Source organism: Delphinapterus leucas, chromosome 18 (genome assembly GCF_059928025.1).
Source record: "Delphinapterus leucas isolate spDelLeu-1000000601 "Yukka" chromosome 18, BTC_Dleu_Yukka2, whole genome shotgun sequence".
NCBI lineage: Eukaryota > Metazoa > Chordata > Mammalia > Artiodactyla > Monodontidae > Delphinapterus > Delphinapterus leucas.
In genome coordinates this window covers 78,264,876-78,276,613 of record NC_143146.1, presented here as the reverse complement: position 1 = coordinate 78,276,613, position 11,738 = coordinate 78,264,876, and the positions used below count along the sequence as shown (strand labels likewise).

The 11,738-nt window shown below is 53.8% G+C and overlaps 1 protein-coding gene across 5 annotated transcripts in view; it reads right to left on the bottom strand.

The window, feature by feature from the left end:
• Positions 1-1,656: 1,656 nt before the first annotated feature.
• The window catches only part of CRYL1 (crystallin lambda 1), a 73,579-nt gene continuing 63,497 nt past the window's right edge, over positions 1,657-11,738 (bottom strand). For 3 of the 5 annotated variants that reach the window (XM_022574458.3, XM_022574455.3, XM_022574459.3), the window contains exons 6-8: positions 7,727-7,832; positions 2,548-2,654; positions 1,657-2,193 (exon numbers count right to left, since the gene is read on the bottom strand). In XM_022574458.3, coding sequence (XP_022430166.1) covers positions 2,080-2,193; positions 2,548-2,654; positions 7,727-7,832 — 327 coding nt within the window. In that variant the 3' untranslated portion in view covers positions 1,657-2,079. The other 2 variants (XM_022574456.3, XR_016388753.1) reach the window with 2 other exon arrangements.

Sequence of the window (11,738 nt, the reverse complement as noted above, 5' to 3'; positions counted from 1 at the left end):
TGAAGTGCAACAGAGGAAACGTTTGGGGTCCACAATCTCCTCTCTGGGGAGCCTCTTAGAGTCATCCTGACGAGAGGCCTGAGGGTTAGGAGGTAAACTTTGATCTGCTGTGTATTTCTCTACAGCCAGCTTCTGGAAGAAAAGAGGTGGTGGAAGTGAATTTACTCGGGAATTATTCAGGTTAAAGCCAGCTCCACTCTCCGCAAAAAAAAAAAAAAAAGAAAAGAGAAGAGGAAGCACAGCATATCTAAGGACAGAAAATTAAAAGGCAGTTTTTCCAAAAATGTGAAGGGGTCATTTCAGATCCTTATGGAAAAGAAAGGAGTGTACCAGCCCCGAGCCCGGGACTGGGCTGAAACCAGCGTCCGTAGGCCTGGCTGGCTGGGACCCAGAGCTTGAGCCCCAGGGAGCCGCAGGCCTGCAGGTGCCCAGGGCCCGGGGCAGCCGGGACGCCAGCGGGAGGAGTGAATTCCGAGCGGCGTGTTGGGGGAAGGGCAGTGACCCAAAATTCGTGGGCCTGGAGATCTGAAAAAAGGAGAAACGCCGGGCCAAAGGGAATGGAACAGAGCTCTTACCTCGGCAGAATACAAACGAGCTCCCTGCCGAGGAGGGAAACAAAATGTCACCACCTCGAACCTGAGGGATGCTCCGGGGGGGGGGGGGCAGGCAGCCCCAGCACTGGACTGGCGACGCGACGCCCTTTAAAGGACAGGAGGGACTTCCAGGCAGAGTGCCAGGTGTCCTCGTGCTGCTAGAGTCCTACCTGTCCAGCGCCACCTGGGCAGGTGACAATTTGGGGGTGGGGGTGTGTGTGAGCTCTCCGCTTGCTGTAGTGCCAAGTATGGTTCCATCCAACCTAGAAAACCCGCCAGGGACGCCCGGCCCCGGGTCCGGACTGAAACAAGCAGGTGGCTGTCAGAGCCCGCGCTCCGGGCCACAGCCCAGAAGGGACAATGTGGCAGCTCTTCCAGAGGCCAAGGTGGCCCTGCGGGCTGTCCAACAAGAGCAAGACCTCGGCCGTGGCGAAGGGAGAGTGGCAAAGGGGGTCCAGCTTGGGAGGGTCCCCAGGGCCAGTCAGAACCTGGCGAGGATCCCCGGCCGGGCAGTCCGAGGCCGGCTCAGGGGAGCCGAGGGTCTCGCCCAGGAGCGCCCCGTGCTACAGCCGGAAGGGGGTCTCCCGCCGGCCCGCCCTCCTCCGCCGCCGCCGGGGGCTGGGAGGGGCTCCGGAGTCCGGGCGGGGACGCGGCCCGAGCGAAGGTCTGTGCGCTCCAGCGCCCTCTCCCTGCCGGGGGCTGCCCTGCGGACACCGGCCGGCCCGGGATCCCCAGCCTCTGCCCAGCCCCCGTCCTGGGTGCGGCCTCCACAGCCCAGGGTCACCCTCGTCCTGCTCACGGCCGGAGACGGGCCGTGTCATCGGTCACGCGCTCGCTGTGGCGGCGTCGGTGGGTTGCACGCCACCCCCAGAAGGGGCTTCCCAAGCACACCCGACCGTGGCGCCGTGGGAAACTCTGGCCCAAACTGTGGGTTGTCCCCGAATGACAGAGGGCTCTGAACAAAGGATCCGCTTACGACTCGACCGTCGTGGTCACTCGAGATAACGTTCGTCATCAGGATCACCGACTTGCGCAGAAAGAACAGAAGGAAAAGACGTCTCTATGGAATCAAACGCTTTTATTTGGAATAAGCATCAAGAAAATGAAGGGAGTTGCCTCATAAATGCAGGGGCTCAGAGTACTCAGCGAGAGGTCAGCAAATAATAAAAATATTTTGCAGCAGATTAAAATAACTTGAAACTCCGATCACTGGCTATGAAATGTATCCACATGTAACCACACGGGAAATAAATGGTAAAATCTTCAGGCGATTTGCTCTCTTGGCTGCCCTGGTGGCAGGGGATCCAGCCCGCAGACCTCAGCGCTGCTCTGACCTCCAGTCCACCGGGGCGCCTGCCTAGTGGAGAGCAGGTCGTGCTCTGCCTGCTGGGCTCCCAAGGCCTCCCAGCGTCTCTGAGCCACCTGACAGGGGCTCGTGCTTCCAGCGAACGGGCTCCAGCACGGCCGGCGGTGGTCGCACAAGGCTTCACTGGGGCTGCAGCTGGCTCTTCAGTCTGGCAAGTCTCATGAGGCACCTGTCCCTCCACTCCCTCCTGGCAGCTAAGTGCTCCGGGTCATCTGGAACCTTCACGCACATGGCCTGGGAACAGGAAAGAAAAAGAACAGACAAGAGGGAAAAAGGGGAAAGAAGCATGAAGAGCAACTAACTTGGCAGGAGGGAAACTTCTCCTATTTATGCAAACTCTGAATTTGCTTTCAGAGACAAAAGAAGCCTGGCAAACCCTCAACTAATGTAACTTTCCAAATCCAGAGGGGCCGACGGTTCCTTCAGACGAGTCAAAATGACCTGCCAGTTCCTTGGTCACACCGCTCGGAGGGTCCCCTGAGACCCTGACGGGGCTATGGACAGTCAGGGACGTGGAACCTCAAAGTCAAGCCAAAGAGCCTGGCTACAAACGAATCCTTGCCTTCCACCGGCAGGGAGTCTACACACCTGGTGCACTTTTTCAGCTGCGGCCCCGGAAAACTCTGGAACGGGTCCAAAAGTCTTTAGGACACGTTTCATGCCCTCGCTGTACCTGCCACAGTAGCTTAACATACCTGGAAGCACAAGAAAACAAGGATGCCCAAGTCAGAGAACTCTTGTCTGCGGCCCAAACCAAGAATGTGTCCGGAGGGTGTTGCCCTGGGCTCACCCTCCCGTGGACGAAGCGGGGCTGCGGGTGGGAAAGGCACCCCTGTCAGCGGCCCTGGGCTCACTGCTCAAGCTTTTCTCGGTAATAAAGGCCCGAGAAGCAACCCGACCTCCAGGCCTGGGTCAGCGCCTCTCAGGGACGCTGGGTCGGCCCACGTTCCTGCTTTGATTCCTCGACTATCACATTAATGCTGTTTTCACCACAAGCGTCTCCTTCAACGATGTACCTATGAGGTTACTCGTGTACATGGCTCGAATGCATGTTCTAAGACCCAAAGATGTCAAGTTCAACTAAATCCGTTGCCCACTCCGCTCTTATCCCTGGATTCTACCTGGCACTTGACCCACCGGGCGGCGGCGGCCTTAACACGGGCTCTTCACCCCAGGGGCTGGCTAGGCCGCTGGGTTAGGGCGCCGCCAGCCACCTGCCCCGACCTGCATCTGAGCCCCGGCCACACGACTTCCCACTACGCCGGGCCCTCAATCGAAGATGGAGCCCTAGGATTCTGGTGGAGAAGCACATGGAGAAGAGGCTCATCCTGGCGTGGGGGGGGGGGGGAAGCGCCGCACTTAGGAGCAGCGCGCGGGCTGCGTGGCAGAGGCCGACTCCAAGAGGAAGCCCGTCAGCTGCCCACACGCGGGGCGGGCTTGCCTGGACTCACCAATCGGCACACAGCGTGGCCCTCCCCCCCCATCCCTCCCTCCTGCCCGCCGGGCAGGTCGCCTCGGGAGCCTGGCCCCGGAGCCGCTGAGCTGCGCTGGCCCTTTGCCAACCTCTCTCAAAACCAGGGAGACTCGGCAGTTGGTCAGTCAGGCTAAAAAGATAACAAGGGAACAAACAAAACTGCAGGATTTGCAGAGATCCAGAGCTGGGCCCTCACCGACCCCACGAAAACTGCGCGATTCATTTAAAATAAAAATGATCTCCGCTAGTTACGCCTTACAAAAGAAAAACAACTTCTGTGGGGTTGCTTTTGGTGCATCTACACTGATGTGAAAGCCTAAATTCGCTGATTTCAACTGCATTTGTCCCAAATCGTTTGCCTTCTCTCAGAGGGTGATAAAATGATACCCACTTTGTCTTAGAAGAGAAAGTGGTTCCAAGAGTGAGAATTCGAAAATGCAACGTCTCTGACGTTAGCACCTGCAATTAAGTGGTGGACGGTCCCTTTTAAGATGAGGGGTTTCACTGTGTTTACCAGAAGCACCAGGGGACGGTCCAGAGCTCATTATTTACTTCACTGTGACGATTTGTTGGTTTATTCAAACTCAAGGTGATAAAATCCAGACACAAATACAGCTGACTCGTGTTGGGGAAGCAGAGACGCTGAACCAAGTGAGCTGGACTGAGTGAGAAAAGAGCAGGCAGATGTGCTGCAGCCGCGAACTCACCCACTTTCGGAGAAACAAGCTGCCCCGGCCCCCAACCCCCAGCAATGAGCCACGGGACTCGATTCAGGTGCCGTGTTTCACCTCTGGGTCACTTTACGTTTTCTGAACGAGTGTCCCTCTTTCACTGCCCCTGTGAAGTCATCTGAGTCTCCCAGGGGCTTTCTAGAATCTTTTTTTCCCTACTGCCTTTTATACAATTTGTAGTTTTAAAAGGGCTTTTATTTCTTCAGAACAGAATAAAATATGGTGAAACTCTTTACAGTTCATAACTTCTCCCCAACTTGTTCAGAAAACCAATTAAAACTTCAGTCTCATTAGCATAAAAACACTTTCTATAACATGCACTCAGCTCTCAGGATAAACAGCCCGTTGTTTGTGGCAAGGCTGGGAGCCTCCACTCGCTCCAGACACAGGAAGTTCACAGTGACTTACAGTCAGGATCCGCGGTGTGCCTGCCTTATTGACAACTTTCCAGTGAAGGTATCACTCTTACTATTATTTGCAACACATCCCCTTCCATTAGAGAGTAAAAAAGGAGGCTTTTAAATATTTCCAACGATAATTTTGGCTTCTCTACACCATGAAAGGTGAATTGAGTGGGAATTATTCTAGAATAACAATTTCATTGAAAATGGAAATTAGGGACTTCCTGGTGGCCCAGTGGTTAAGAATCCACCTTCCAATGCAGGGGACGCGGGTTCGATCCCTGGTCGGGGAGCTAAGATCCCACACGGGATCCCGTGGGGCGGGGCAACTAAGCCTGCGCATGGCACCTAAGACCCAACACAGGCTAATGAATAAATTAAAACTATGTAAAAAAAAAAAAAAAGAAGAAAATGGAAAGGAAAAAAAACACTTCACCTTTTATCCCACTAGTCTGCCCTTCCCCCATATCTTCTTTACATCCATGCCCTCTGCTGTCAATAATACCCTCTTCCAAAAACTCATAGAGCTTACCTTTTTAGAAGACTCTGAACCTAACTTTTTTTTTTTTTTCTTGCGGTACACGGGCCTCTCACTGTTGTGGCCTCTCCCATTGCGGAGCACAGGCTCCGGACGCACAGGCTCAGCGGCCACGGCTCACGGGCCCAGCCGCTCCGCGGCATGTGGGATCTGCGCGGACCGGGGCACGAACCCGTGTCGCCTGCATCGGCAGGCGGACTCCCAACCACTGCGCCACCAGGGAAGCCCTGAACCTAACTTCTTAAGAGATGCTTATACGGAATAAGAAAAGACGGCGGGGGTTGGGGTGGGGGGGGGAGAAAACAGATTCTCATGAAATTAGATTTAGCTCATTGCACTGGTTTCTAACTTGAGCCCAGTGTCTCCACACCATGTATTCTCATGCCACCCCTGTGGGGGGGGGGGTCACTGCTGCTATACCCCTTTTACAGGTGGGGAAACTGAGGTGCAGTGAACTGACCTGCCAAGGTCATCTAGCTTGCAGGTCAGCGGGGCGCTGGCTGGCTCCACCAGCCAGACCCACCACTCTGAGAGCCGGCGCTGCCTTAAAAAGTAGCCAAACGGAGTAGGCATGCTGGCCTCCTGTTTCTCAGGTGCTATCTTATTAGATTAAAAACAGATCCTAAAATACCCCTACCACTTCCAGATAAACTGTAGCTTTTAAAGACTAATAACTAGCCTTAACCTGAGATGTCGGCTTTATATAAAACTATATCCAAAAGGAAGAATTCTTGATATATTCTGGTGACACTGTGAGGAATAACGAACATTTCCATTGATGCCAAGCCAGATCTCAAAACTGTCTAACTCTGGTCTTTGGAATGCTCTGAAGTTGAAAACTACATCCGTCCACCACTATCATTTTAAGCCAATTAGGTTTTCTTATCATTTCTGCTTTGTTTGAAAAATTGCTGTGGGCCTCCTTCCTGTCTGCACACTATTTGATTCTTGAGTTTCTGGTTTCATCGGCTTCTAGTTTCTATTTGTTTGAGAGTTAAAGCTGTTCTCAGTCCTCCCTATAGATTTCTTGTGATACCTGAATTATCTTATTTTTCTCAAGAAAAAAAAAAAGGTAGAAAGAAAAAGAAAAACATGACGGTTACCAGGCAGTGTCTACGTTCCCTTCAAATGCTTAAATATGTTCCTCACTTTTAAGGCTCTGGTTGAAAAAAACATTTGAAATTTTCCAAGGCTTCATTTTAATGAGCGATCGTGGGAACCCCTGCTCGCTGCTCTCTGCGCAGCCCTGTGCTCAGCGCTGCCCCTCTCCCTGCTCCGCCCCGGGGAGAACCATCCCGTACTGAACTGCTTCTGGGCGCACACGTGTGCAGCCGGGCACCAACGCATCTAGGAAACTGCTTGACTCACTCACTGGAAACTATATTCCACCAATTACCGTGGTGAGAAGTGACTGAACTAACAGGAAAACACCGTGGAACTCTAAAATCTACGTCCAACAGACTCCCAGGGGTCACCTGCTCCGGCCCCCCACCCCCCGACCTCACTGCAGGAGTCTCCTCTCAACCCAAGCGTCTGGCAGGTGGGCACCAGCCTCCAGCCCCCAGCTCCCCTCTCACAGCAGGGCCTCTCCGCACATCAGCTCCAGGTTTTAGAAAGTTCCTCCAGCCGTTTCCGGTCTTCTGTTCTAGCTCCAGCCCCACAAAAGACACAGAGAGACAGACAGACAGACACATACTACTCCCGTCACCTTCTTCTGGATATGCCCCAGTTTCTCAACACGTTCGTTAAATGTAGACCATGGAGCTGAACACAACATTTGTTTTCTATTTGTACTCAAGTTTCACAAGTTAATAACCTAATGCTTAAAACAATACACAAGAATTGTACAAATTTATGACAACATAAAAAAGCACAAGGATAATAAGTTACTTATCATTTCAGCACCAAGAGACAGCAGCAGTAATAACATTTAGGTGACATTTTCCCAGATTTCTATGCATAGCTTTTTTTGATTTATTTTGTCTTAATTTGTTGTAGGTTTTATTGCTTCTTTTTCAAATGACGTCCTTTTTTTCAGTTGATTAAAGTCTGGCTGAAAGTTTCATTCTTGGGAGAGTCTCCCCTTCTCAAGTTATTTTTCTTTCAGTGTCACCAGCTCACTGGCTCTCACCTACTCCCCCAGCCCCTGGAGGTCGGCTTCTGGGGCAGCCGCAGAAGCCCCTCCCTCAGGCGTCCCCCGCCTTCTAGAAGGAGACCCATGCTCAGCAAACACGCCCAGAAGCTGCTTCTATTTGGGCTGAAGGTGTATGCAGTCGAGGTTCCGGTGGTCATGTCCCCAATCCTATTTCTTCTTCTTGCCTCTGTAAAGCACTTCACCATCGTTCTCAGGAAACACTCAGCTCTGCCTTCCTCAGGCTGGAGGGTCCTTGGCGGTGTCGGCAGCATCTCGCCCCCGCCCCCCAGTTCTTGCCACAGGGAGGTGCGTGGAGCCCGCGTGGACTTTCCCCTCAGCCCCTCCCTGTGAATGACGGACTGGCCGCCATCTCCTGCACGACACTGTTTCTATTCAGTTGTAAGAAAAGGCAAGATTGACCGTTACAAAACCATGAAAGCACTAAACAGCACAGAATCCCACCTTGAACCCGACGGAACGGAAGCCTACCTTCGGCGTTGAGGTGCATGGTCTCCAGGGGCCCAATGAACGCGTACCGCATGCCCAGGCCGTCCGACATGACGAGGTCAAGGTCGCCCGGGGACACTACTCCTTCCTAAGTGGAGAGAAGGGGCCGGCAAGGTGGTGAGTCCTCGGGAAAGACCGTTTCATTACCATCATTCTCATCCTGACTTCTCTAGAGCGCGATCCCAAAATTCTCTGCAAAGCACTACCACAGGTTTCATCAAACGCGGCATCACAGAACTGTAGGATACAAACGGATCCTGAAAGGAGAGTGTGCTGTGAAAGGGTCGAACCAATTTAATCTCCGGCCCCTCCACTGTCCCCCCTTCCCTAACCTACAACCCTCGTCCTGTCGGAAGCAAAGGGCGGAAGGCTTCTCTGCACGTCTGCCTGAGACCCGGGGCTGTCAGAAGAGCTAGAAAGCGTCCTCCAGGCTTCGTCCGCCTGCAAGCCCGGCCGCGCTCAGCTTTTGATGCGCACGTAAACAAGTGCTATTCTTTGATGCAAGGCAGCTTCGAGCAGTGAGTGTGTGTGTGTATGTGTGCGTGCTGCTCACACGGCCCTACCTTCCACGCGGTCGCCTGCGGAAGGTGCAGGGACGCGAGGTGATGACCCGCGCGGCCACCGGGAGAGGGAAGCGGCCCAGGCTGTCAGGGTGGCTGCGAAGTCTCCAGCTCTGTTTCCGGAGCGGTTACCTCCACGTGGAGAGGCCCCGCTTCGGGAACAGCGAGTCGGGGGTGGAGCAAGCCTGGACCCTCGGCCCCGGCGCCCTCCCTCCCTCCCTCCCCCGGGCCGGGGGCTCCACCGCCAAAGTCCAGGCCCCCAGGAGGACCGCGCGCCCCTCACCCCTGCGGCCCAGCTGCCGGGGGAGAAAACAGTCCCTCGGACCCCCGTGGGCGTCTGCGAGGATGGGGGTCCGGGGGCCCACGCAGGGCAGGGGTGATTCGGGGCGACTGAGGACCCTGGGTGAGAAGCCCTTTCCACGTGGCTGCACACACGTGCGCACGCGCGTGTGACAGGGACGCGCGGAGCCGCACGCGGAGCTGAGCGCGCGGCCCCTCCAGCACGCCCAGCCGGCTTCCTGACTCGCCCAGAGGCAAACATCCTGACTTTCGTAATAACCATTCCTTCCTCCACGTTCCTGAAACATGGAGTCTGCATTTTGCCTGTTTTCCATCTTCTTGGAGATGGATTCACAGTGCGTTCTTTTCTGACTTGTGTCTTTCACTCCACCTCACGCTTTCAAGATTCACCAGAGTCGTGTGTTGCTGTAGGCGCCCGTCCTCGCGGCTTCCTCATCCGTCCTACTGTTGGTAAACATCTGAGCTGTCGTCATTTCCACCGTAAACGACTGCAGAGCCGCGGCCTGGCGCGTCCTCCACTGGGAGCCGATGTGGCTGCACCCGTGTCGCTGTCCCCAGGTGGCGTGGACCCGGGGCTTCCTATTAGTTCTAAACTATCCTTGGGTTCATCTGACTGCTACTGAGAGCAAATCAACTCAGTTCACTCAGATACTCACCAGTCGCCCGCCCTCCCCTCCTGGTGGCAGAGCTGGGGGGGGGGGGCGGGGCATGGGCACCAGGAGGAAACACTGAACACAAGGCCCGTGGTGGTGCCGCCCTGAACCACCAAGAAACGACTGCTGGTCCGCAGGGTCCTGCCGCCTCTCTCCCTCTCTCTCAACGCGCCATGTCTTGGGCAAGAAGGGCATTCCCGCACCCAAGGCTCCCAAGGCTCGGGAGCGCCGTGAAAGGCAGCCACCCCCTGCCGACCCTCCCTCAGTCCTGGCCCCCAGGCCAACATTCCAACAGCCTCGAGTTTCCATTCCACCACCAAACTGGGAAGGATGCGGACCCGGAAGCCAGCCTGGGCCTGCGACGGTGTTTGCCTTGACTCTCTTCTCCCAAAATTGTGTTCAGTACTTTCAGAGCTGACTTCCAAAGGCTTCAAAATACCCACGCAGTGAGCCACCCAGAGTAATTAAATTTTGATTTGTAAGAATCGTGAGCGCTAACAGTGACCCGACCAATCAAAGCGTTAGAGGGCTTCTCCATCACCCGATGCCCTCACACTGGAGAGGACCTGCGCTTGCTTCACTCCTGCTTCATCCACGGAGGGCGGTCAGTTTTTGACCAGTTGCTATTCATGAGCTGAACAAGTTAGAAAAGAGAAAAAGTTTTAATATTTCCTCTTCCTAACTGCTTCTTTCTGCCCTATTTGAATTTTCTGAGGCAGATTTCTCTAAGCTTGAGTTTTTACCCAGAAGCTAAATCCAAAGAAAAGAAACGGCCATGAGAAATTCAGCCAAGATGCTCGCTGGTTAGGGTTGCATGTCACTGAGGCAGATGCCCAGGTTCATCCCTGCTGCACTCAGCACAGAACTAAGGCTTCGTGTTCGGGATATTCTGAAGGTCAAGTTGTGCTGTGAGCTCCGCTCCACCCAGAGCCCTAGTGCCACCTGTGGCCCAGATGTTAACATTATCAATAATAACTAAATAAATCCTTGCTATGGCATAAAAGGTGGGCCAAGCGCTTGAGATGAATGGATCTGGTGACGACTCCTTGGATAGAGACAGGAGCCCCGCAGCAGTTTGAGGATTGAAACCCCCTCATTCCAGTGTGCCTGGGGGGTCAGTATAGCTATCAGTACTTCCTCTATCTCGTGGTAAAATTCTCAAGTCACACGTAGAAAGAAAAGCCCCAAGTGGTTAAAATTTCCTAAATCTCAGACAGAGCAATGAACGCTATGATCACTGCTAGTTCAAAGGTGGTTTGCATCATGTCCTGAAGAACCACTGGATGAGGAGAGCCCAGCCAGAGTGGGCAGGAGCCCCTTTACTGAACACCTCCTGCCTCAACTCACCTCCTTTAGCTAAAGTCTAAGACCCTCCACAATCCACCAACACACACCCACGGCCTGGGCATACACTTTGCACCTGGCGTGTTCACAGGAGGTTCCCAGACTGCCGCCCACAAGCAAGGTGCAAACTTCAAGTGCAATGAAAGGTCTGGGATGTACCAGTCAGGGTCCCACCAGAGAGACAGAACCGCTCGGCTATAGATACGCCAAGAGATTTATGCCAAAGAATCAGCGTGTGGACACCGCCACATCTGAGATCCAGGGCGGGAGCCGCTGGTGGAGACCTCAGCTCTGCCCTTAAGGTTGTTCAACTGATTGGATGAAGTTTGCCCAGATTATTGAGAATAATCTCCTTACTCAAGTCAACTGACTGTAGCTGCTAATTGCATCTATAAAACATCTTCAGAGAAACACGGGCAAAGCCCGTGTGTGACTGAATGAGCGGCCCTCTGGCCCAGCGCAGCCGATCCTCGCAGGGGACAGAGTGAAGTTCAAAGCACGATCCTTACCCTCGGGCATCCTGGGTCTGGTACTTTGTGAGCAGGAGGAGGAGAATGGGAAGACACCACTAAAATAAGGACCGTGGTGCTCGGCCTGTCCTTTGGGGGTACGCGAAAGAAGGGGGAGGCGGCGGGGGTCTTGCGTAGCTCAGGGATGCAAAATCTGCTGAAGGGAGAGCCATGGGACTGTTTCCTCTACTGATGACCAGCTGCCCAGAAATATCCTTCCTTCTAATCACCCCCTTCTCATATTAAACTTTCTTGTTTGATGCACATATTTTTGGCATATGGCCTCACGGTCACTTGCTTTTCTCACGTTTCTCATGCCATCTTTCCTTGTCTGGTTCTTTTTTACTATTTCCCAGCTTTTGATCTTCTACTTTGTTTTGCTCTGCTTTTCACCACACCTGGTCCTGAATTTTCAAGTTTCTCTTGCGCAAACACTTCTCCACCTTGGCCGGCACCATCACCACGAGGAACAGACCTGCCTCCCAGGAATCTGGACGAGGTTATACACAAGTTCCCCCAACCAGAGCTGCGCAGGCTTCAATCCAATGTCTTAACTGAGACAAAAAAAGCTTTAGTGTGTCAGACGACGAAATGCAACATCCAGGGGCGTGAAGGAAGCCTGCGCTGG